This window comes from Ailuropoda melanoleuca, chromosome 8 (assembly GCF_002007445.2).
Source record: "Ailuropoda melanoleuca isolate Jingjing chromosome 8, ASM200744v2, whole genome shotgun sequence".
Taxonomy (NCBI): domain Eukaryota; kingdom Metazoa; phylum Chordata; class Mammalia; order Carnivora; family Ursidae; genus Ailuropoda; species Ailuropoda melanoleuca.
This window is the reverse complement of record NC_048225.1, coordinates 70,287,970-70,312,862: the sequence shown is the minus strand read 5'-3', so window position 1 is coordinate 70,312,862 and position 24,893 is coordinate 70,287,970. Positions and strand designations below refer to the sequence as shown.

The 24,893-nt window shown below is 42.9% G+C and overlaps 1 protein-coding gene across 1 annotated transcript; it reads right to left on the bottom strand.

Annotated features, from left to right (window-relative positions):
• FH (fumarate hydratase) lies at window positions 1-24,822 on the bottom strand. The gene is made up of 10 exons (XM_034666665.1): window positions 24,654-24,822; window positions 18,188-18,322; window positions 15,269-15,379; window positions 13,178-13,354; window positions 10,770-10,952; window positions 8,240-8,405; window positions 6,923-7,126; window positions 5,308-5,435; window positions 3,091-3,244; window positions 1-368 (listed from the first exon to the last, which is right to left on the bottom strand). The coding sequence occupies exons 1-10, from the start codon at window positions 24,777-24,779 to the stop codon at window positions 226-228; spliced, it is 1,527 nt and encodes a 508-aa protein (XP_034522556.1). The 5' UTR covers window positions 24,780-24,822; the 3' UTR covers window positions 1-225.
• Between the last annotated feature and the right edge of the window lie 71 nt (window positions 24,823-24,893).

Below are 24,893 nucleotides of genomic sequence, written 5' to 3'. Positions count from 1 at the left end.
TTTTGACTTTATACAATTTAATCACTTCGCTTACACTTTCCAAGTTCACTTTGGACCCAGCACACCCTGGGGTTTTATAATATCAACCAAGTTGCTCTGCTAGAGACGGTCAAGTTCAGGAGCGGCCTCCTTGCACATTCATCCGTTTCCGTTTCAGAACATCAATAAGGAGTTTTTTCATTTCTTTTATAGAACATAATCATTTTTACCATAAATTTATTTCAATCACTTTGGACCCAGCATGTCCTTAGGTCTCACCCACTCGTCGAACTGCTCTGCGGTGAGATAGCCAAGTTCCACAGCAGTCGCCTTCAACGTGGATCCATTTTTGTGTGCTGTCTTGGCAATCTTTGCCGCCTTGTCATACCCTGAAGAAAAAATAAAAAGCCAGTGTAGGCCTTTGTATTGAGATCAAAAGGCAATCAATCATTTAGTCGACTGAGGCCACCGATCTCTTCAGTAACATTTTTAATCTTAGAAATATTTAATAGGGGCACGTGAGTAGCTCAGACGGTTAAGCCTCCCACTCTTGGTTTCAGCTCAGGTCGTGGTCTCGGGGTCGTGAGATCGAGCCCCGTGTCGGCTCCACATTCAGTGCAGGGTCTGCTTAAGATTCTCTCTCTCGCTCCCTATGCCCCTACCCCGTTTGCGCTAAATAAATAAATAAAATCTTAAAAAAAAAATTAACAGTGATTATCTTCAGAGCTGTCATATCTGATACAGAATAAAACCTTCCTTTTTCTTAAATGATACAGACTTAAACATACCTCACTTTCTACAACAGATATGTTCCTGTGGGCAGCTGGCTGCTTCGATCACCTTTGGGTTCCCCTGTCTAGCTCTCGGGCTGACTGCTAATGTACAATGATTTTTAAAGGATCAAAAACATTACTCCCAATGTCAATACTACACCACAGAATAACTCCCATTTTCCCAGGGGGAAGAGCAGGAACACGATATAGCACCGAGACATGAAAACATACTTCTGAGTAGCAGAAATACGTGTTGTTTCCAGAAACACGTTTAACCGAAAACCACCATTCTAACCGGCTGAGTGCTGTAGTGCGGCAGTAAACCACCCCGTGCGGAGCCGCGGGGACTGGCGCTGGGGGGGCGGGCAGGGGCCGTGCGGAGGGATGCACCTGGCCAGCCGCCTCCAACAGCACTTCTCAGTACCCTGACGTCTTCCCAGACATCGCGAGGATGCAGGGGAGTTTTAGCATGGATCCAGTCCTGTACCAGAGACCACAGGTGTGCTGCTGGCCTCACTTACTTTCCTCTGGAATTAACAAAGGCAAGGGCATGGACAGCTTTGCAAGTTGTCTTAACACAACTGAAAAAAGGGTCAGAAGGCAAAAGCAAGAAAGAACACAAAAGGGCGCCTGTGCGGCTCGGTCGGTGAAGCATCTGCCTTTGGCTCAGGTCATGATCCCCCGCTTCTCCCTCTCCCTCTGCCCCTCCCCACTGCTTGTTCTCTCTCTCCCAAATAAATAAAATCTTAAACAAAAACAAAAAACCCAAAAATGAAACCAACAAAGGAGGAAAAAACCCCGGACACCTCCAGATCAGAGGACAAAGGCCTCGAGGCAACACGATCGCCAACCAGGCAAGATGTTACCTGTTGGCATGTAACCATTAACCATCTATGAAACAGATTACGGGCAGTTTTAGTACTCACCTGAACTCGTGAATGCTAAGCATGCTGAAAAGCGCATTTACCGAGCAGAGTAACTTTGAGAAAGAATTTTCATCGAACGATCAGAGTCAACACGAGGTACTGTGTGCTCTTGTATTGAGGACGTTAGAGTCTGAGTCTTACGCTAACCACTCAGCTCTACTCTTCGGGTCCCGCAGAACCCTGTCACCAGCCAGCCTGCTCCATAACGAGGGGCAGAGGACCCACGACGAGCAGCTACAAGGCTCATGCGTTCCAGCAAGGTGTGGTTTGCCCATTTATCCTTGTATGGCCTTACCTCACGGAAAACTGATTCCAAGAGAGTCTGATCAATTATTCAGAGTTAGGAGCTCTTCTAACTTAAGTGTTCTGAAGTCCACATGCGAGGGAACATTTCTCACATAAGCCTGTGGGTTCCCCTGTGAGGCGCTCTGCGCTCTGGCTGAATGCTGAAGTGCAACAGTTTGTAAAGGATCGAAGTATCATTACCGACCTCAACACTACAGCACAGCACAGGAGACGTATCACGGCTACACGGGTGTACACGATGTGTGTGCCGGTAGCTCAGAGCCGCATGAAGCAGCCAAATGAGCTCTCACTTTGTAAAACTGAAATGTCAGCTGGATGTGAAGCCAATAATAGAAAATGTGCCTTGAAAGTTCAGGATTATAGGAGAATATTTTAAACAGCAACCATGTTGTGCCAATGACCGTCTCCTAACTTATCATAAAATAAAAAATCAAAGAATATGTTAACAACCCAGCTCAGCAGTAAGAAGGTGCAGAGACATAACGTAGTGAATGCCTCAAAACCTCCAAGCTGAAACCGTGTCTTTAGTGAGAATCGCTATAGTCAGGCCACAACACAAGTCGGTATGTTTGAATTTACGCAATGAAATACTGATAATTCTGACAAAGGCTTGCAATAGGAGAGTCATGGTTTTAGATAAAATATGTATATTTTCCCGCCTTTCCCTATAAGCAATGAATACCACTCTTTTTCTTTTGTTCTTATTGGTAACTTCCTACTTGTGAATTGAATAAAACAACAAAATCAAAGTGTAGCAGAGCATCTAGAGAAGGCAGAAAAATGAATCCATCCCACTGCTAACCGGCCAGTGCCACCTAGTGACGCTATCAACTGAGGGGACCTGTCCCAGCTAGTCTGCGCAGAATCTCAACGTCTCAATACCATTAAGATTTATGTGAGTCTGAACTTCAGAGTTTACCACATTTCAAATAAAATGAAGCATAACTGACAGCATATTAATATAACACAATTTCAAATATTTTATGACATTTTACTAAACAATTCCTGAAAGGAATTTGCTGTCCACCTTGACCCAACGATCTCTTAAAAATACTTTAGCTTTTCCATTTGTAGTCAAGATGACATTCTTATTCCTTAAACCTTACCTATATGAGGGTTGAGAGCAGTCACCAACATCAGAGATTCATTCATCAGCTTGTTGATCCTCTCTGTGTTGGCCTGGATTCCCACGACGCAGTTTTCTGTGAAGGAAACGGCCGCGTCCCCCAGCAGCCGGGCTGAGTGTAACACATTTTTGATCTGTGATGGGAGGGGTGAAGGGGAGAGGGAGAGAAAGAGAGCGGCTTTTTGAGCCTAACTTTTCTGTCCAATAATATATATTATGCGCTGGTTCGTAAATGAGTAAATATGTAATTGGATAAACATGAAGCACTCCTACGACTTGTAAAGCACTATCCCCACAGAAACACAGAAAGAATTATGAACATCTGAGGACACTGAAATCTAAAAGAGGTAAAAAAAATACAAATAACTGGAACCCAAGAGACCCTGTAGTGCGAAAGAACACAGGTATGAAATGTTAGCACAGAGAAAGAAACTAATTCAGTTGCAGGAATCGCTGAAGTCCTATTTGATGGAGGGGCCTCAGATAACCAGAGATGGAAAAAGAATCTCCTGGAAGGGAAGTAAAGACGCAGACGTTAGAAAGTTCAGCCTGTTTGAGGCAATCAGTGCAATGAGGGCTTCCCAGGTCTTAATGGTCGTGACGTTTTTAATGCTTAACCACAAATATTCCTCAGACCCTTTAAAATAACCTTTCACACAACATTTAAAACAAACGTAAAATCAGTTTGTTTTAGCGCTTTTTCCTTTTTGATGGCATTTCCAATATGTATAAAGATATATCCACGCTCCACTCTCTTTTGGTCTAAAACCTCAGGGTCTGAAAACTACAGTCCCAACAATGGTCTCCAGTAGAAGGCTCAGAACTTCAAGGTTTGATGTGATACTAATGACTTTAATATAAGGCAAATGGTGGGGTGCCTGGGTGGCTCAGTCGGTGAAGCGCCTGCCTTCGGCTCAGGTCATGATCCCCGGGTTTTGGGATTGAGTCCCGCATCAGGTTCCTTGCTCAGCGGGGAGTCTGCTTCTCCCTCTGCCTCGGCCCCTCCCCTGCTCATGCTCTCTCTCGCTGTCTCAAATAAATACAATCTTAAAAATATATATAAGGCAAATGTTGATTACCTTGATGTATTTTCTATAAAAGACAAAAAATACATTTTTGTTTTTTAAAATAAAAAGATTAGCAAGACATATGTTGCACTGCTACATTTGCCAGGCAGCTGGTATTAACTGGAATCTGACATGCAAGCAAAAGCTTAGATGTCCGCGTCCTGCTTTGGCCCAACTTTTACTTTTCATGAGACTGTACATTCCGTGAGGGCAAAAAAATATGTCTTGCTTATTATCACTGGTACCCAGTATAGTGCCTGACAGAGATTGGACAAATATACCGAATAAACAGTCTTCATATTTGTCACTACATGTCCTTATCAAATTAAAACCGGACTTTATACCAGATGCAAACTGGTAATAAGCCTCTAATATATTTTAGATATAACACTCTACCCAAATAATGGACTCCAAACGACGACAGCTCTGTTATCTGAAGCTGAGGGACCTGGAGGAAAGATAAGGATGGGGCCACCCTGCTCCATCTTTGTGAAGATGAAGGTAAAGAAGAGATTTTAGACATACGAATGTTTTCCAGGCATGTGGAAGAGGGAAAACAGATGCAGGAGAGCCAGAGAGGGACAGGGAAGAGCATGGGAGGAGGGTGCTGAGGAAGCCAAGGAGAAGCGTTTCAAGGCCAAGGTCAGATGTTATCAAGTCTGTGGGGATTCCAAAGGACCAGGAGAACAATCCAAGGACAAGTTGGGGTGGAAGCCTGGAGCAGCAAATCTGCCTGAGGGCGAATGTGAGTTATCCTTCTAAGAAGACAGAATTTGAGGGAAGAAGAAAGAAGCAACGTGAGGAAGAGACAGGGTTGAGGGACGGCTTGAGGAGACTTATTTCTAGCCACTGGCGTCCCCCCCACTGGGTGAGTGACGAGGAAGAAACCCACATCCTATTTCAGAGTTTTTCTTCCTATTAAATAAAGCAAACCATCAAATTCCTTGAGCTAAAAATCACCTAATTAAATATCCAGGCTTAATCTTCTAATATTAACATACGCTTGACTTCCACATGCTACTTTCATCATCCCTGTGCCTAATGTGAAATCTTTAGAAACCTTTATGAAAGAAAACACAAGACAATTAGCCTTCAGTCAGAAAGCATTAAAAATCGAACCTAAAGCTTACCATCATTGGCTTGAAAACGTTCAACTCAAAATGTCCATTGCTGCCCCCGACGGTGACGGCGACGTGATTCCCCATGACTTGGGCGGCAACCATGGTCAGCGCTTCACACTGGGTCGGGTTCACCTTGCCTTCAAAAGAGCCACCAAGGAAAGACGCCACATCAAACATGCTCGTGGCCTCGAGTGTCCGTTAAGATCAGGGATTACGTCAAATAAGCAAGAAAAGAAGGAAATCTAACTTCATTAAATAAAGCAAGTCCCCAACCATCAGTGCTGATACAATGGAAACAAACCAAGCAAAGAGAGAGGGATGGGTTGCCACAAACCGTGAATCATTCATTCAATGGCTAATGAGTCATGAGTACCTGCACCCACACCTTAAATCAGTCCTCCCCATCTCCACGGCGTTCTTCCATTGTACACATATTTATGGAGCCAGGCACTGAACACACCGCGGTGAGAGGGAGAGGGCTGGCAGTTACAGCACATGAGGGGTAAATACCGAGAAGGCGGCTGCTATGGGAACAGTCATAAAAGAGGCACCTCGCTGACACTGGGGAGACTTCTCGGAGGAAGCCGACATTAAGCTGGAATTCTCCTACTCATAGTAAGTCTCCAGAGCCCCACCGCCCCGGCAGCACCCCTCTGACGAGCTCAAGTTTGAACCAGACACCCCAGAGTCCTCTGACCAGTACAAGGCAACACACTGGAAAGGTTATTTCTTTATCTGTGAATCTGGGTTTCTCTTTCCTAGGCAATCACCTTGAATTTGCAGTCTACGAAACTCACATCGTTTCTCAACATGAACTATTTTAAAATCAGATCTCTTCTTATTCTACACACACGCACAGATTTAGAAGAATCTACAGTCAGCTCTTTCTTTTTCACTATTAAAAGTCACTTTGTCAGTTTCAGTCAAGCCCACAGAGGCCTTTCTTTATGAACCTTGATCGTGTCACCTGGCGTACGGCCGTCCCCTTGTCCACTGATGTGACGCACACGCATTCCCTGCCTTTGCCCTCGGTCACCCATCAAGTGCTGGAGGGGCCGAGCCCTTCAGCCTGCTACCGAGACATGCCCCCAGTCTGAGGTCCACTCATTAGTGTCACTTAAGTGTCACTGTTCACCCACCACATTCGTCTAACAGGGCTGCCCACACGTCCCCACGGACTCAGTGAATGTCACAGGAGTCTGTCAAATGACTCGCTAAAATCCAGACAGCCAGTGTCTGTGTCACTTCCCTTATCTGACAGGCCAAAACCCACAGGAAAAAATGAAATAACAGGCAGTTGGAAGAATTCATTTTTATGCAACCCATGCTGATCACCTTAACAGCTGGTTTCAGAATTCTTCTGGCTCTGGATTATGAAAGATGGAACTTACACATTCTCTCGTGTAGGAATCAAAGTACACGTGCTAATTCTCTGTTCCTGTATTGTTGGGTGGTGCTCCCAATTCTGATTACAGGTGGCCAGCAGACACGGTGAAATGAGCGCGCCCCACCCGTCCCGATCCATGCCTGGGATCATGCTGGCCACAAGGAGACACGCTCTGCTCTGAGAATGCCCGGGCTCTTGTCGAGCGCAGGCGCGGACGTTCAGCAGCTCTGTCATTACCTGGCATGATACTGCTTCCTGGCTCGTTTTCAGGCAGGATCAGTTCTCCCAGACCCGAGCGGGGACCAGAACCCAGAAAGCGAATATCGTTTGCAATCTTCATCAGGCTGCAGGCGGTCGTGTTCATGGCTCCACTGAGCTCAACCAAAGCATCGTGCGCGGCCAGAGCTTCAAACTTGTTTGGAGCTGTGACAAAAGGTAAGCCTGAAGAAAAAGAAATTCCTCTGACTTAACAGGTAGAGTGAAATGTTTTTTCTAACATCAGCAAGTTAAACAGAAAGTTCCAGGAGATGAAAGGCAAAAACAGAAGAAACACTTAACTTCAAGAAAAAATGCTTATTTTATGATTCAAGCTTTGTCTATGTTTCTTTAAGTCCAGAACCAGTCGAAGAATCTGGTGATACTAGCGTGTTTAAAGGATAAAGAAACAAGGACAGGAAATGCACTGAAAGAAAAAACGCCATTCTTCTGCGAACATATGTATGATGCCCGACTACTTCTGAGTAAGGAGGAAACGCAGCTCAAGTTCCCTTTACCCCACTCCCCTTTACTAGTACGATTTTTCCCCGTCTTGGGCCGTTCTAGTGCCTCCTTTAGCCAGAACCCCACAGATCCCGAGAGGGCAGGGGGCCAAAAGGAGTTAGACATTTCACTCAATGTCGCCTGTGTTCAAAATTTTAAAGAGCACCTATTCTAATCCTATAATACAGAACTTTTTGATTAAAACCTGACTGAAAAACAAATCTCTGCTGGAGAGCAGTAATGCACATTGTCTAATTATGTCTGCCCTTTCCGCTAGTAACTTCTGTACCTTTGGAAGAGTTTTCTAGAGATGACAACTCGGTTGTAATAACAGTTATTACCGAGAACACAGCACTCTCTCTACTAAAGGAAAAACAAGATTCAAAAAGGTCATTAACTCAGAGAAATATCCCAGTATGATATAGGGAAAAAAGAAATTAAGCCTGTCAATATCTCAACATATTTACCACTGAAAGGAATATGTCTCAACCATCCTTTGATTTCGCCTGCTTTGAAAAAAGGTATTTGAAACAGCTTTTAAGGGAAAATAACCGAGGAGCACCATGAGAGTAAACAAGCCAGCACTGACGGATTTTAATTACATACTGTACGAATCGTACACGGGAAACTTAAAAGGCAAAAGGATTAACACCGCAACTTCTGAAACAGACATAAAACACGTTTGATGGGAAATTATTATTTTTAACTTTAAATTCACAAGAATTCACAGCAGAAACACCTAGAAAATATGGGCCAGTGTAACGAAAATGAGTCGTGATTCATATTATCACTGACCCGTCAGTGCAGCCACTTTGGCAGCAACCTTCTCTGCGAAGCCGACTCTAGTATTTAAGCCAGTGCCAACCGCGGTGCCTCCAGCTGCAAGCTCGTAGATCCTTGGCAGGGCGGCTTTTATTCTCGTCACTGCATATTTCACTTGTTGAACATAACCACTAAATTCCTGGAAAGAGAAGGAAATTAAGGTGAGAACTCGTGATTTCCCAACAGCTTACAAGTTAGTCTATATTAAACAGAAGTTCTTCTAAATACGTTTCAGGTAGTAAATTATGAGCTACCAAGTGGTATGTATATCATTTTAATTCCTACGACGAACAGAGTACAAGGAAATATGAGGATTTATAAACCTATAAGGTGGGACGACGCCACAGAGGATAACACGCAGCCTCTCTTAATAGAAAGCAAAGAGAAACAACACAGGAAATAAATTTTAAAAAGAAAGATTTTAGTACATTAAATTATTGGTTTGTTCACAGGTGATTTTTTTTTTTTTGGTGTATCCCAGACAACGTCAAGAAAGAAGAAAAACCCTGAATCCTCTCCCAAGACAAATGCAAGCGTTGACATTTTCTCCACACAGTTTCAGTTTAAAAACCTAACAGAGAACAGAATTATGCTTTGAAAATATTCAAGAGGCTGAACAGCTCACTGAATAGCACAGGAAGGTAACAGGCTAGAGCAAGACTATTGCTTCAAGATGCAAGTTAATTCTGCTATTAACGTCCCACTGGTTCCCAGAATTTGGCACACTTTAAAAAAGAAAGCCACAGAATTTACTGTCTGAACACAGCAGCGCCCCTTTGAAGAATTACGCAGGGACAAGAGGCATAAACCAGAACTGAGCAAGCCAGAATATACGGTTACACTAAAGCTATCTTTTTCCTGCCTAAAAACACTGAAAAACCATGAATGCTTTTGACTAGTATTAGACTATCTTACTGTTTTAAAGACAACATTTTAGAAGCTATGACTCCTTTCAGGTAGACCTGATCCATCCAATCTAATGTGACTAACAGATACACCAGCTGCAGGCACTGAAGAATTTTATTTTTATTGGGGAAAACCTGCATAAATGTGAAAGACAATTTCAACAAAAGCAAGTGGAGGTGCTCTGGTAAGGTGAAGTCAGACAGAAAACTGTTTCTGATGTAACAGGCAGAACGAAGATTACACAGGAGGCGGTCAAGGCCCAGACGTTAGCACCGTGGTTTTCCACCATGTGACACCCAACAAGGAAAACATTCACGACCAGAGGGATCCTCAAAGGTTTCAGACATACGCTGTTCTTCTGCAGAAAGCACGCCATGCGCTAAGAACCCATGAGGCAAAGAGAAGAGCCTTCAGACACGACTGAAGTTAGGGAGCTCGCTTCCCTCACACCGCCGGCATCCCAATGAACCATTCTGTTCTCCTCATTCCTCCCGTACTGAAATTAAGCTAAGCAATCAAACTTCTCGCAGTGTCCATCTGAACAAATCTACAAATGGGACTCTCTTCAAGTAAGCAGCACTCGCTCACCTCGCCATCACCTGAGACACCTGACTGTGCAAGTCCTACCTCCCAAACCACAGGAGAGTTTTACTAGCAACACTACTGCCTAATTCCTTTCATCTCCTCCGTGGTGCATGCTATTAGACACTGTTTTGAGGCACTGATCAAGAAACATAAAAACACTTTCTGGTATTTTGGGGAAGAGAGTAGTATCTCTTTCCCATGTGGCCCAATACGATCCTAGAGGTAGATATGCCTTGTTTAATCCATTTAAAAGTAATTTTTATAGAGCCTACTAATCCAGAGGAAGAGACAAAGGGAGACAGGAAGACGGTCGGTGACGATGACGACGATGGTGACAGCGAATGCCAGGATGTGCTCATTACTACGCGTCGGCAGGGTGCTAAGCCCTCGACATGAACCGATTCGAACCTCACAACTAGGCCAGGGTGCAGAGGTTCTTTTCCTCATTTTATTTATTTTTTTTAAAGATTTTATTTATTTATTTATTTATTTTTTAATTTTTTTTAAAGATTTTATTTATTTATTCGACAGAGATAGAGACAGCCAGCGCGAGAGGGACCACAAGCAGGGGGAGTGGGAGAGGAAGAAGCAGGCTCCCAGGGGAGGAGCCTGATGTGGGGCTCGATCCCATAATGCCGGGATCACGCCCTGAGCCGAAGGCAGACGCTTAACCGCTGTGCCACCCAGGCGCCCCACTTTTCCTCATTTTAAAGCTCAGAAAACTGAGGCACAGCAAAAGCTAACTGATTTTCCCCAGGTCCCACTGCTTGTAGACAGCAGAGCAAAGCTCTCAACCTGAGCCGACTGCCCCGAGACCAGCTCACCGTCCGCACGCTGCGCTCTTCCGCTCAGAAGGCGTCAGTAAAACTACTGACCGGTCCAGGCAGAGCCGTCTCTGCCATTGAACTGAAGTGCTGTGACCTGGCCCTTTACACCAGGGTGACTTAGAGGGCAGGATGCGGGCTACCTGCACCAACACCAAACGGAAGCACACCCAGTCATGCTCCTCTACCTGCCCGAGAGTGAGAGGGACGGCGTCCTGGGTGTGCGTTCGCCCAATTTTGATGATCTGGGTAAACTCCTTGGACTTCGCATCGAGCGCGTCGTGCAGCTTCTGCAGCCCCGGCAGGAGCACCGCATGGACTTCCATGGCGGCCGCAATGTGCATCGCCGTGGGAAACGTGTCGTTGGAGCTCTGTTGGAAAATTTACAGAAAATGTAAACGCTTACATCAGAAGCAACAAAAAACAAGCTTGGATGTCTCCATTAAAAATCTCACTAAATGATTACTCAGAACACATGTCTTAGTGCTCAATTATAATGATGTGTGGCAAGTCAGAGGTCACTTAAGGTCAAAGAACAGCAACCGCGTTTAGTGAACTCAGGACCGTATCATATACTATTATGATATCTGCTAGTAAGTGACAGCGAAACATGAAGAAGTACGGTTAGCAAGTGCATGTACGGGCAGCAATAAAGTATCTTACAGTCACGCAGCACAGTCTTTCATCAAACTTGAGTAAAACTCGTGAGGTAGTTCATTACTTCAAAAATAGGAAAGCCAAGCTCTCAAAGAAATGATGTGGCTTGCCAAAACATTGAGGAACCGGCAGAACTGGGACCTAACCAGGAAGTCCACACTCCGCGCTCTGTTTTCAACTGGAAACCCCATACTTTTACGTTATTATGCTATTTAAAAAAGATGCACTATTTTTGTAACTTTTTACTATGGAAAATGTCAAACCGTTTACAAAAGTAGAATGAATGGCATAAGGAACCTAAATCACAGGGCACCCAATCTCACTTCCCACGTAGCTCCACCCACTCCTCCACCGAACGCACACACTGAATTAGCCTCACATAGATCTCAGACTGCAGTATACACACAAGAAGAGGTTATATATTTAAATGCAATTAATAAGTTTGAAAAATCCTTCAAACAGTAAACTTATGTGAAAAAGCTTCCCCATTAATACTCAAAAATATGTTAAATTACACCTAGCACTGGGTCTTGATTTCTAAATATTTTCCACTAAGATCCTCCCAGAGTTCCCTGGAAAAATGGGAGCCGATGGGGGCTGGGGCAGGGAAAAAAATACAACAATGATGAGCCTGGAGCACCTGGTGGCAGAAGAAAGAAAAGAACTACCTTAAAAAAGAAAAAAGGAGGGGTAAAAAAAGATGGGGGTACATCCAAAGGACAGAGGAGCCAACGGAGAAGGCTGCCAAAGCCGGAACAATCTGAGCAACATAAATACTAACAGTTATCAGATTAGAACTCTAAAAAATAAATATTCACAAATCCATGTTGATACACATAAACAAATAAGTGCTGGGGTGGAGAGACGAGGACAAATCTTTACAGAAAAGTTCCAATTAATACAAGTAGAAGGAACGAGGGGACTGCAAAATCACCACTAAGACATCACAGTCATAACTGCTATAGGCAAGATCCACTAAAGAATGATAACATTTGTGGACAAAAGTTTAAGGATGTTTGCACAGCCTCAAAATTACCTATTAATTCTGTGTTGATTTTAACATATGACCAAAAATTGCTTGATACTCCTCCCTTTAGAAAGTGAAGCTTAAGTGCAGGGCGTGAGTGCAGGCAGGTCTCCGCGGCTCACTTCTAACAGAGACGAAAGGTGGAGGAGTCCCCCGGCTTAACCAAGGGGTTGGTTCACATCACCAGTCCCAAGTCCTGGTGCTATCACGTACCCCGGCCGTGATGCAGTAAGAGGAGCCCTGCACTTCTCAACAGTCTTCCCAAAATCCAGAGTCTCCATCTGATCATGAGAAAGCATCAAACAAACCCAAACCGAGGAATGTTCCACAAAATACCTGACCGCTACTTTCAAAAGTGTTAAGGTAACAAAAGACAAGCTGTCAGAGACTGGAGGAGACTAAGGGAACACAGTGACTAAATGCAACGTGTAGCATGGAATATCTTGGGAGAAAAAAGACATTGGTAGAAAACTAGGGCCATCCTAATAAAGCCTGTCTAGTTAAGGGTGCTGTATACCAATGTTAATTTCACAGTGTGGTAAATGTACCAGGGTTATGAATAATGTTTAACATTAAGAAAGCTGGGAGAAGGGTATACAGGAACTCTGTGTGAAGTACCTTTGTAATTCTTTTGTAATTCTAAAATTATTTAAAAATACAGCATTTTTAAAAAACAAACCAAACAATACAAATACACATATATACTAAATTCAGGTGCCCTAATAGGGATTTTTATGAAGTTCAAGACATAGACCCAAGGTTCCTAAAAGAAATAAGACCATGTAAGAAGTCCTTTCTACTAAAGAATACAAGCCAAATGAACCTTCCTTGTCAAAAACCTAACGCCTGTTTTACAAGCACAATCTCAGGTATCCTTTTCAATTTATAACAAAGAAAAGATTATATACTGACCTGGCTTTTATTAACGTGATCATTGGGATGCACGGGTTTCTTGCTACCAAGCTCACCTCCTAACATTTCAATTGCTCTATTGCTAATGACTTCATTTACATTCATATTTGTCTGGGTTCCTGAGCCAGTCTGCCATACCACAAGAGGAAAGTGATCATTTAATTTACCTTCGGCTACCTGCAGGAAAAAGAGTATAAAAAATGAATTATTAAAGATAAGAAATATTCGATATCCATTTAGCTCCTGTGATCAGCTATGATTAAGCAGTCACGTATCAAGCACTATTGTAAAGACGCTCCCTTCTCTCATAGGCTAACTGATTTCCTGACGGTGCCGCACAGCTCGTGTTTGTCCGCCGACTCCAAGCTTCCGCAGCATCACATGTTCCAACGACCGCTACTTTACACAGTGAAAGGTTATCTACTCTGAAAGACAGAACAATTTCATGGATTGCACGAGAAAACCGAATCAAAGCCGTCTCTCTTCTCCATCTATCTCCAACTGCCTCGTCGAATGCTATCCAGATAGGGCCACCTGTGAAGGCTGGCACACGTGGTTTTAGAGACATTTACTGTGGTGCTCAGCGGGACTATCCAACAGACGTCACAGCTGGAGTCAGCACGATAATGAACGAGTTACTTGAAAGTAGCTAATAGCTACTTCGCCGCACAGATGTCCGATGAGCAGAAACTGCCAAGAGGGGAGATAAACACAACCCAGATCTGTCCCCATTTCTGTCATATAATTTTATGCATTAGTTTTTGAATTATAAGCTTTTTTTTTTTTAAAGAGTTTTTTTTTTTTTATTTGACAGAGAGACAGCCAGCAAGAGAGGGAACACAAGCAGGGGGAGTGGGAGAGAAAGAAGCAGGCTCCCAGCAGAGGAGCCTGATGTGGGGCTCAATCCCAGAACCCTGGGATCACGCCCTGAGCCAAAGGCAGACACTTAATGACTGAGCCACCCAGGCGCCCCGAATTATAAGCTTTCTGAGACAGGAGTGCTTCATTTCATCTTCTAGAATGATTTTAGCTTAAAAAATCATTACACACTTAGAAAATTATTACCTCAAACAATTAGTCCATTTTAAAGTAAAACTTTTTTCCTGGTTATATAATAGATGTTCAGTGTGGAACATTTTGAGAAGTGAGCAAAATGTGTAAGTTATGAAAGCCCTACCCCTCAGAAACAGTGACTCTTGGCATTTTGGCTTCTCCCTTTAGGCCTGCCCCAAGTAACAGAAAAACATGTTTTCTGTTCATATTTTCCAAACACAATTAGGATCATAAAATACATACATTTTGTTACCTCCCTGACCCCATACTTCCTATATGGTAGACTCTATCATAGGACATTCTTAAAAAACTAATTTTCTATGGCTCTACTATGAAATGTATGTAAGCATCTGTTATGGTCAGGTTCAGTCTAATTTGTTATTACCGTAAATAGTACTGCAATGAACAACACTGTAAATACAGGTTTTTAACCCTTATCTCTGACTACTTCCTTAAGATTACGTTAAGTGGATTACTGAAATTACATTCTCCATACATATCATCAAATAATCACTAATTTTAAAAGGAATCATTTATACATAAAATAAAAAATCAAATATAAGTTTAACAGTGTCTCTTCAAGTTTTCTTTAAACTGTATAAATTAAAAGGAAAAGTCAAGAAAATTAAAAATAAAAGTCAGGGTGTCTGGGTGGCACAGCCAGTTAAGTGTCTGACTCTCGGTTTCAGCTCAGATCATGATCTCAGGGTTGCGAGATTGAGCCCCACATCAGACTCTGTGTGGAATCCACTTGAGAGATCTCCTTCTGCCCCCTCCTCTCTCTCCCTAAAATAAATAAATGTCTTGAAAAAATAAATAAAAAATAACACAATAAAAGGTACAGCATCCTCCAGAAACTGTTGCCACAATATCAAATCACCACATTAATATCCTCACCAGACAAGAACACGGCCAGGCTGCCGTGACATTCACTAACTCAGGAACTCAGTGCCCCTTTGCCCGGCCAGAGCCCAACATCATGTAGTGGAGACGCGGGTGGGCTGCCACTGAGTAAACAACACACGTATCACCTCCTACCTCGTCTGCTGCCTTCATTATGGCCTCAGCAATCTTTGAATCAAGACCATAATCCTGGTTTACTTCAGCAGCCGCTCGCTTCAAGATGCCAAAAGCTTTAATAACTGGGATCTAAAATTAATCAGAAAAATATCTCAAAATTGCAAGTTTTGTTAAGCATAAAAATTTAAGATTATGATGTTATGCAAGTGCAAAAACTGTACATAAAACACTGAAGTAAGTAATGCCACAGTAACACTAAGATTACAGACAGGTACGTAACGAACCAAGATTCATCACGTATCTGTTTAGGGAACAAAACAAGAGCAAACAGGCTGACTCGTTAATACGTGTGTGTCTGCCCCCCCCACCTGTACCACTTTCTTATAATACATTATAACGGATATGTGTTTATTTCATGTATATAAACACAAATGGTACTCAATCATTTCACCAGCAAGCACCATTATTTTCCCTCACTGGATCTCATGCCACATTATAGTTTTTCCTTCTTCTTTTCAAAAACAATAAAAATAAAAAGAATATTTAACTGCCAATAAGTTCGAAACAACCATTCTAAATGGGTATCATTTCATCCCAAAGCCAAAAGGCAGTTATTCTAGTTAGTAAACAAGGCTTTGACACTCCTTAAGTCACTGGAACGTCCGTCAGAATACTTCTTTAAACCCAGGGTACTACATACAGACTTGGGACTGACAGCTTCTGATGCCTCTAACCCTATTTCAAACCCTTCCAGTTTGCAGGTCTTTTCACCTCCTGCTCTGAATCAGCTCACCAAATTTAAAGAGATGAAATTCAGCAACTTTTGAAGACACTTCAAGAAGTGGTATCTGGTTTTTGTTAAGACCAGAGAATTACGTATTCTTACCAAAATTAGTAATGCGGATTACAGTCTAGATCTCACATGAGGTTTGAAGGGGGAAAGTGTGCAAGGGAGGAAGGAAGGGTGGGGAAAAGAGTACAGGAGAAGCTACAGTCCTCAAGGGGAATCAGGGTGAAAAATGCAGAAAAGGAAGGAGTAGGACATGTTAAACCTGGGCTGAAGAGAGGACATGCCAAGGGTCAAACAGAAAAGGAAATAAAGAGAACATTTGTATTTTGAATTCTAAGAAACCAGGATTAAAACATTTTTAAGTGTTTTACCCCAGTGAAATAGGAACAAATGGCACACAGCATTAGAAACTTAAAAACTTTAAACATGACATGGATGGGAATTTGAATTTCGACAGGAGCACACTGCAGTGGTGGCTTAAACTCCTGCCAAAGTCGGAACCAACGGCCCCTCCGCTCTGACCATCTGAACGCAGCGACTGACCCCAGTGTCTGCGGACTCAGAAAATGAAAAGAGAGTCAGAGCACCGTTTCACTGACTACGAGTCCAATAAAACGGTAAAATGTCAGTGGGGAGAAAAGAAGGGTCTCGTTATTCTTAATTTACTCACATTAGAAGTTCATAATCTTTTTTGGTTAGGACCTCAGGTACAAAGGGCTGGGTTTACTCATACTGCTCAGGCCAGGGCACATCACAGTCTGCTTTGTATTTTACAAGTTCAGGATATTAATCAGGATGAAGCAAACTGTGACAGAACAGATACCCCATGTGTCCGTCTTTCACAGATACGTGACGCAGACAGCTGCCCTGTTTCTGGGGCAGCAGCAGCAATCGCACACCCCTGAACCCCACCCCTGCTGCCTGAAGCAGGGCCCTTAAAACTGAGCTGTGTTTACTCCTACCGAGAGTGCTCGGCACTGACCTCCTCAGTCCCAGGAGATGAACTAGATGAGGACATTTTAGGATCAGCGGCTACCCCGTCATCTAACCATGTCATCTGACCCTAGTTTACGTCCACCACCAAGCTGCCTGTCAGTGGCAATGACAAAAAGATTTTCTTCCAAGCGTCAGCTGCCTGTGGTAAAACTGTATACACCTGTCGGGATTCAGTCATAAAGGCTGAGGAATGGGCTAAAAGAGGGAAGTTAAAAACGACTGTAAGATAAAAAGTATATTCAGAAGACAGCTGTTAAACAATATCTCACTGGACGGTGCCTGGCTGCCTCGAGGCTCCTCGCCTGTCCCGCACCCTGGCAGTGACCAGTGCTCATACCGAGCTGGACGCCAGCAGCACAGGGAAGCCAGTCCCTCCATCCTCTTCCCTCTCTGACAGCTCTGAAACCGAGATGCACCATCACATAACCCATATGACATCGCACCTCGGACAGCTTTTTTCTTTCTTGGCGCTCCATACTGCTGCATCTTCTAACTGAGGTTTAACGAACCTCAGTCATTCGTGTGGCACTGCACGTATACTTACGTCTTATCTGTTATAAGGCAGATGTGGTGAGGAATAATATTTTTATGTATTTGTGTATACTTTTCTGGAAACTAAAACCAAGAAAGATAGAAAGTGTAATATTAAAAAAAACCCTGGTTTCTTTTAAATCAGTTTTTAAAAATCAGCCTTAAATCAGTTTAAAAAACTAAGTATTGAAACTAAAAATGTTTAAACTAAAATTCTACTAAAAATCTGAAAAAACCCAGCAAAAATAAAAAGACAAATCACAGGGTGCCTGGGTGGCTCAGGCGGTTAAGCGTCCAACTCTTGATTTCGGCTCAGGTCTTGATCTCAGGGTCTAGAGTTCAAGCCGCATGTTGGGCCCCACGCTGGGCGTGGAGCCTAATTTAAAAAAAAAAAAAAAGACAAATCACTTAGTTCTATCAAATAAAACTCTAAAACATTCAAACTCATAGCTCAAAGTAATAGTACTAAACTTCAAAAAGTTCTTTGATATTTTAAAGAGAAACATGCTATTACTCACAAAACCAATTCCACATTAACTTATTTTAATTCTGCAAAATATTTATTTAGAAAATAAAGTGACTCATTGGAATAAAGCCAACACTTCCGTAAAACCACTTACTGGCATGCGTTCTGTCGCACCTCCAATCTTAAAATTCATTGTAGATCTCACAGTCTGGGCGCCGTAATACTTATCATTCGGGACCTTGAGTTCACCAAAGGTGTCAAACTCTACCCTAAAGGAATTTTGGCTTGCCTAAAGAGAAACACGAAGACACTGTCACAGCTTGAAAGGAACTGAGTATCAAAGCAATCATATCTCTCAGCAGTAAGGGGAAAGAAACCTTAGGAGGTACTACAAAGACAAAAAATCCCACTGGACTCTCATTCCACTCTCCAGTTCTTTTCTTGACAAATTTCTGTCACACATTTTTTTTTTTTTAATTTGAGTACAGTTGACACACAACGTTACACTAGTTTCAGGTGTATAACATGGTGACTCAACAACTCTAGGTCCGGCTATGCTCGCCACAGTGTAGCTACCAGCTGTCACCACACAACATTATCACCACACCACCCACTATATTCCTTATGCTGTACCTTCTACCCCACGACTTCTTTCATTCCATGTTTGGAAGCCTGGACCTCCCTCTCCCCTGCACGCATTTGCCCATCTCCTCATCCCCTTTCCCTCGGGCAACCATCAGTTTGTTCTCTATGTTTATGGGTCTGCTTCGCTTTGTGTTTGCTTCGATTTTTAAATTCCACGTATAAATGAAATCACGTGGTATTCGTCTCTCTCTAACTTGCTTCATCTAGCATACCACCCCTCTAGGTCCATCCATGTTGTTGTAAATGACAACAATCTCATCTTTTTTGTGGCTGAGCAATATTCCGTTGCGCATACACACCACACCTTCTTTATCCACTTGTCTATCAGCGGACACGGGCTGCTTCCCTAATTTGGCTACTGTAAATAATGCTGCAATAAACACGAGGATGCATCTATCTTTTTGAATTAGTGTTTTTGCTTTCTTGGGGTAGAATTACTGAATCACATAGTATCTCTAATTTTTTGAGGAACCTCCATCCTGCTCTCCACAGGGGCTGCACCAGTTTGCATTCCCACCAACAGCACACAAGGTTTCCTTCTTCTCTACACCCTCACCAAGGCTTATTTCTAATCTTTCTGATTCTAGTCATTCTGATAGGTGGAAGGTGATATATAATTGTGGTTTTGATTTGGAGTTCCTTGACAATTCATGCCTCTGTTGGCCACCTGTACATCCTCTTTGGAAAAATGTCTACTCAAGTCCTCTGCCCATTTTTCAATCAGATTATTTGGTTTTTTTGGTGTTGAGTTGGTAAGTTCTTTATTTTGGATTTAACCGCTTATCAGATATCATTTGCAAATAATGCAGATGTTAAAGACAAACAATGGCATTCACACAGCATACAGAAGATAAAGGAAAGCCTCTGAAGTAAAAATAGTAATCTTTTCCAGTTCAAGAGTATACCTCTTATTGGCAAAGCTTTAACCAGTTCATTGTACTTGGATTAATCTCTGTTTCACTGGGAACTTTAGAAAATGACCTAAGAATGATACTTTAAAATTTGTCAATATTAGATATTGAAGCAGAGTGTCGCCACGGTCTACAGACACTAAGTAAGAGCCCAGCACAGTGTGATATCAACAGCCCAGGCTTTGCAGTCAAACAGCCCCCACGAGTAGCTGTGTTACCTTCAGCAAGTCAGCTCTTCTCATCTATTAATTAAATGTAGAGATAAGGGAGGGTGGGCTAGGTCGGTTCTTAACCTTTTCAGGGCAATGGAACCCTCTGAGAAGAGGAAAGCTATGGATCCTTTCTCTAGAAAAATGAACATACATATACGAAAAATCTTATGTATGATTTCAGGGCGTTTACATCTTGAAGCCAATCCACCACCCAGAATAAGAACCCATGATCCAAAGCCCCTTTTATGGAGACCCTAGGATTCTACCAAGTACCTCAACTTCTGCTAATAAAAAAGTTAACTGCTCAACAAATATTTCAGAATATCATAAAAAAATATTTATTGTAAAACACTAAAAAGTTGGAATTTACATGTGACAATTTATATCAAGGAGACTTCAAAAAGATACTCAGAGCTTTAATTAATGTGCATTAATTATGAAATAAATATGGTCAGATGATTCAGAAGATTTAAAAATCCCTAGCCAAATAATTCTGTTTTAGTAAATAGTCCTCTGAAAAAGAAAAATCTAATTTGTAGTTATCCCCTGGGACTAGAGAGCAAAACCCTTTATATGATATAAAGCCTTCCGGATTGCACAAATAGAAAAGTATCATTGTATCGAGGTAGAAATACAGTGATACTACCAATGAGGTACATTTTTTTTTCTGTGTCTAGAAGTCCGCAGAGGACTGGCCTAAGCCAGTAAGAAGCAGCAGCTAATAAAATAATCACACCTCAGCATCTACTGTGCTAAAGCAGCAAGTTCTTTCCAAGTATCCCTTATCTGACTTTCCCTCTAGGAGATTTTACTATTACCACGTCCACCTTAGAGGAAACACTGGGGCTTGGAGAGATTAAATAATTTCAGGAGATCACCCAGTTAGCAAGAGGAAGGGCCTGAAACCCTCAAACCTTGGACCGTCAAAACCCGAAGTCTGTTTGAATTACTACTTTTTGTTACTACTTCCAAAAGCCAAGAAGCGGAGGGAGTGACTTCAAATTGGCCACAACCAGCCCTTGAGTTGTGCCCCTAACCCTGGAGCATAAAAGGAGCTGAAGATGGGCAGTTAGATTCTTCTCTAGTAGGGCTTGGTTACACTGACATCACTACCACTATACACCCACTTGCTTCCTACCCTGAGACCAATGCTATCTCAAATGCACAAATAAAAATACTTTGCATTATGATCTTTGTTTTAGACAGCTTAAGGAAATTCCCACGTATGCTAAAGTACACTTTGGCCCAATAACACCAGCAATGACAGCAGTGACACTGGACACATGAGCTAGCTTTTCTTCCTCTCGTCACCTCAGTATGTGACAGCAACAAGATGCCAGCTCCAAAGGGAGGTCAGTTTCCATCAGTCACTTGAGGAATCAGGTTCAACTCCTTAGATTTACCTCATTGCTTTCTGTGTTTGAAATTATTAAATTTTCATCATAAAACAGCAATAACTTGTCCCCTAAGTAACTGGTTTTTATGGTAAAACTCAGATCCATTCAAAGTTACCTGAAAAGATCTAGATGTATACATCTTACAATGTTCTTCAGCTTAAACCTTAACAATTTTTTAATTCCAAATCAAATTCTAGGATCTTGACAGTGATCATTAAAATGTGCAGAAGTCAATTGTGGCTGAAATCACAACCTCAGCAAAAACTTCAAAAAATATGCTTACTGTCCCTATAATAAAAATCAACATCCCAAATTTGCAACAATAAACCTTGTTTGCAGCAGCTTAGGTAGCAAATAACAAACTGTTGCAAAAAGCCAAACAGTTATCTCTTTAGTTGAACCCCAGGAAATATAGAGGTTGCATAAATTTGTAAAATAGAAACTGAAGCAATGCTGTAAAACACCTTGTAAGGCATCAGGAATTAGAGAAAACTGTCAGAGGAGGCTATGTTTATGTGTGGTCAGCATCTATTAGAGAAGCTCATATATACATGGATAAAAGAATAAACCAGGTAACTTTACCAAATCTCTTCAAACATTCTTTTCAAAAACCTACAGAAGCCAAATTTCTTTAAGTGTTCTTAACAGTCACCCACAGAAAAGACCTTTATGCAGCGATCTGGTACATACATAAACATGTGCATATACGTACTCAAGGCTGAAACAAAAACTTCATGAAACACTAGGAATATTTTCTCTACTATGCCTTCTACTCTGTCAAAATAATAATGCTGGTAACTACCCACTACATTGATTTCACCATCCACTAATGAATCCACCTGAGGTCTGAAAAGCACTTGTGTGTTTTTCAAGATTTTCTGCATTATTGTGTATCTCTCTTCCCAGTGGCTTGGGGAAGAAGAGGAGTGATGCTTATCCTGAATTAATGAGAAAATGATCAGTGCTTTTGATGAAAATGAATAAACGTTTTTAATCCATACAATATAATCCACTGTTACAAAAAACTAGTGTTTCTGAAAACCGTGCCTTCATATGCCATATTTCAGAAAGAGTTTCCAGCAGAAGGCAGTTTATCACTTCAGGTTAACACCATGGTTTAAAGAGTTCAACCAGCCAGGCATGGGGCAGCACAAAGTGCAACTTGCCATGGGTTCCTGTGAGATTCGTGCTCATTTAAAATCACCTCCACTTCTGGAGAAGCACGAAGGGTAATGGTCGTGTTCACTACAGTCTTATTGCCATTAGGCCCTAGAAATATCAAGTACTATTCTTACCAGTCACTAACCCCAGGAACGTCCGAAATTAATGAGGTGTTCTCAAAATCTGAATGCCAGTCTAAACCAGAAACGTCAAAAATATAGGCCTTGAGCCTCTAAGATGTCCCCATGTACATTCATGTGTAAGATAACCATTAACTGAACCATGACGTCTCCTAAAAAATAAAACGCCTTTCAGATTCTCAGTTTAGGGTGGGTTAAAAGAATATTTCAGTGTTCAAGAAAATCCAAATCATTTTTCCTGTAAAAGGACTACCCAAAGATAGAAAAATCCAATATTTGACTTGTGTTCGGGTTTTCGGTTTCTTTCTGAAAAAGTCTGTCTGGTCTTAAAATGTAGGGTGACCACCAAGTCTTGCAATACTGGCAAATATATAATAGTTTTATTGATATTACACTGCAATATAGAAGATATTATCTATGCTTCCAGACTTTACAGCCATTACGCAGATCATTAAGGAAATAAAAGTGACTTTAAAAGATGTAGGGCTTCCCTATCCGCCATGCTAGCAAGGCGGTATCAAAGCTGCACTATTATAGCTATTCTCCATGAGACATTCTCACTCTCACCTGCTTAGTTTTTATCACGTTGTAACTAACCGTGCATCATTTCTTTGCTTATTTACTCTCCCCTGCTAGTCTCTAAACTCTATGCCTATACTGTCTTTTTCACACAGCCCAGTACATAGCAGGCATTCAATAAATACGTTATGTTCCCACCGGATAAACACTTGTGTTCTTTTAGATAAAAGGTAACTTAGGGCGTTTAGGGTTATGTAAATTCTCAACAGTAGCAATAAGAAAAACTTTTCATAAAATCAACACAAAGATTTTGGAGGGAGCTTAGAGGGCAGAAGGTATATTTAGAATTGGGGGGGGAATGTATCTTCATTTCATCTTAGCTATCATTCCAACACTAAAAGCAAGGCAGTGCTATTTTTTGAACGTTTAGAGCAGGACAGATGCAGTTCTCCAGTCTCCGATTCCCTTTCACAAAACACGAAATTAGTAAAAACTACATAAATTTTTAAAAGGCTCTAAAATGCATTAAAATGATCAGAGCAGGGAGTTGCAGGAACATAAAGCACCCCTGGTTTTGTAGTTTCAAGCACAGTAATGCCACGAAATCACCTTCAAGTTTATAGTTCAGAAAGTATCTTGGGCCTTTGAAACACACTAGATGGGGGCACTGATTTGATAAGCACTCCCTATGTGCCAAACACAAAGTACTTTTGAACGGGCAGTCTTGCTGCGTACCTGTTCTTGTTTCCATTTTACATGCAGAAACCCAGGCACAAAGACAAGTGGCCCCAAACCCCAACTGAGCAGCAGCGCAGGACCTGAAATCACATCTGACGGCAAAGCTCATACTACAGCACCGTGAACTGTGCACAACAGTAACTCTTCTTCAACTACCATTTATTTTCCAAACTTTTCCTAGAAATACACCTTGTGCGTAAGTCTTTAAAATGCTCGTTAAAGCCCCAATTACGGAAGGTGCCACTCTCAAGAGCAAAAGACTTGAACTCGGACCGTTAAGCTCCTTAGGTGTTTCTGAATAAAAAGCCCTGACTTAGCTACCGTTAGATCCTACCCAGTCCCCTAACGTACTTCAGCGCACTCTATCCCTCGCTGCAAGGTTCAAGTTGCACAAAAGTGGGGGAACCACAGTCAGTCTAACAAACTAAACAGGCAATTACATGAAAAGCAAAATCGTGTAAGTTCCTAAGGCCCTTCAACCTGGAGGCCCGAAAGCAGATCACCACGCGGCCCCAGGTCGGAGGCGACCATCACACCGGCCAGGCTGCTAAGGGGCAGGGAGGCAGCTCACTCGCCCCCGCCTCCCAGCCCCGCACAGTCCGCAGGGCAGCGGCCAGGGAGGGGCGTCCGCCCCCCAGGAGCGCAGCAGTGAGTGCGGCTGGGGCGCCCCGAACGCCCCCGGAGCCCCGCGGGACCCTCGCCGGCATGCCGCCCCCGCTCAAGCGCTCGCTCGCGGCGGCCGCGGCCCCGCCGAGGCCCGGAGGCCAGCCACGCGGGCACGCAGCCCACGCCGGGCTGAGCCCGGACGCCCCGGGAATCCCTCCCGCCTGCCTGGCCGGCGAGCGCACGGCTGAAGGTCACCGCTGGGAGGCCGGGGCTCGGACGGCGCGCGCTCACCATTCGGGCGAAGCTCGGGGGCCGCAGTGGGAGGACGGCCGCCTCTCCGAGGCCGGGAGCGGAGGCTGAGCCCGGAGGCCGCACGAGGCGACGCGAGCGCGCGAGAAGTCGGACGGCGAGATACATGGTGCAGCGGAGCCTGGGTAGAGTTTGCGGGGGTTGAGGCCACGCCTCCGCGCGGGCTGTCGGAGCCCGTCCTGCCACGGCGCCTCGTTCTTACCCAATCAACAGCCTCAAGTC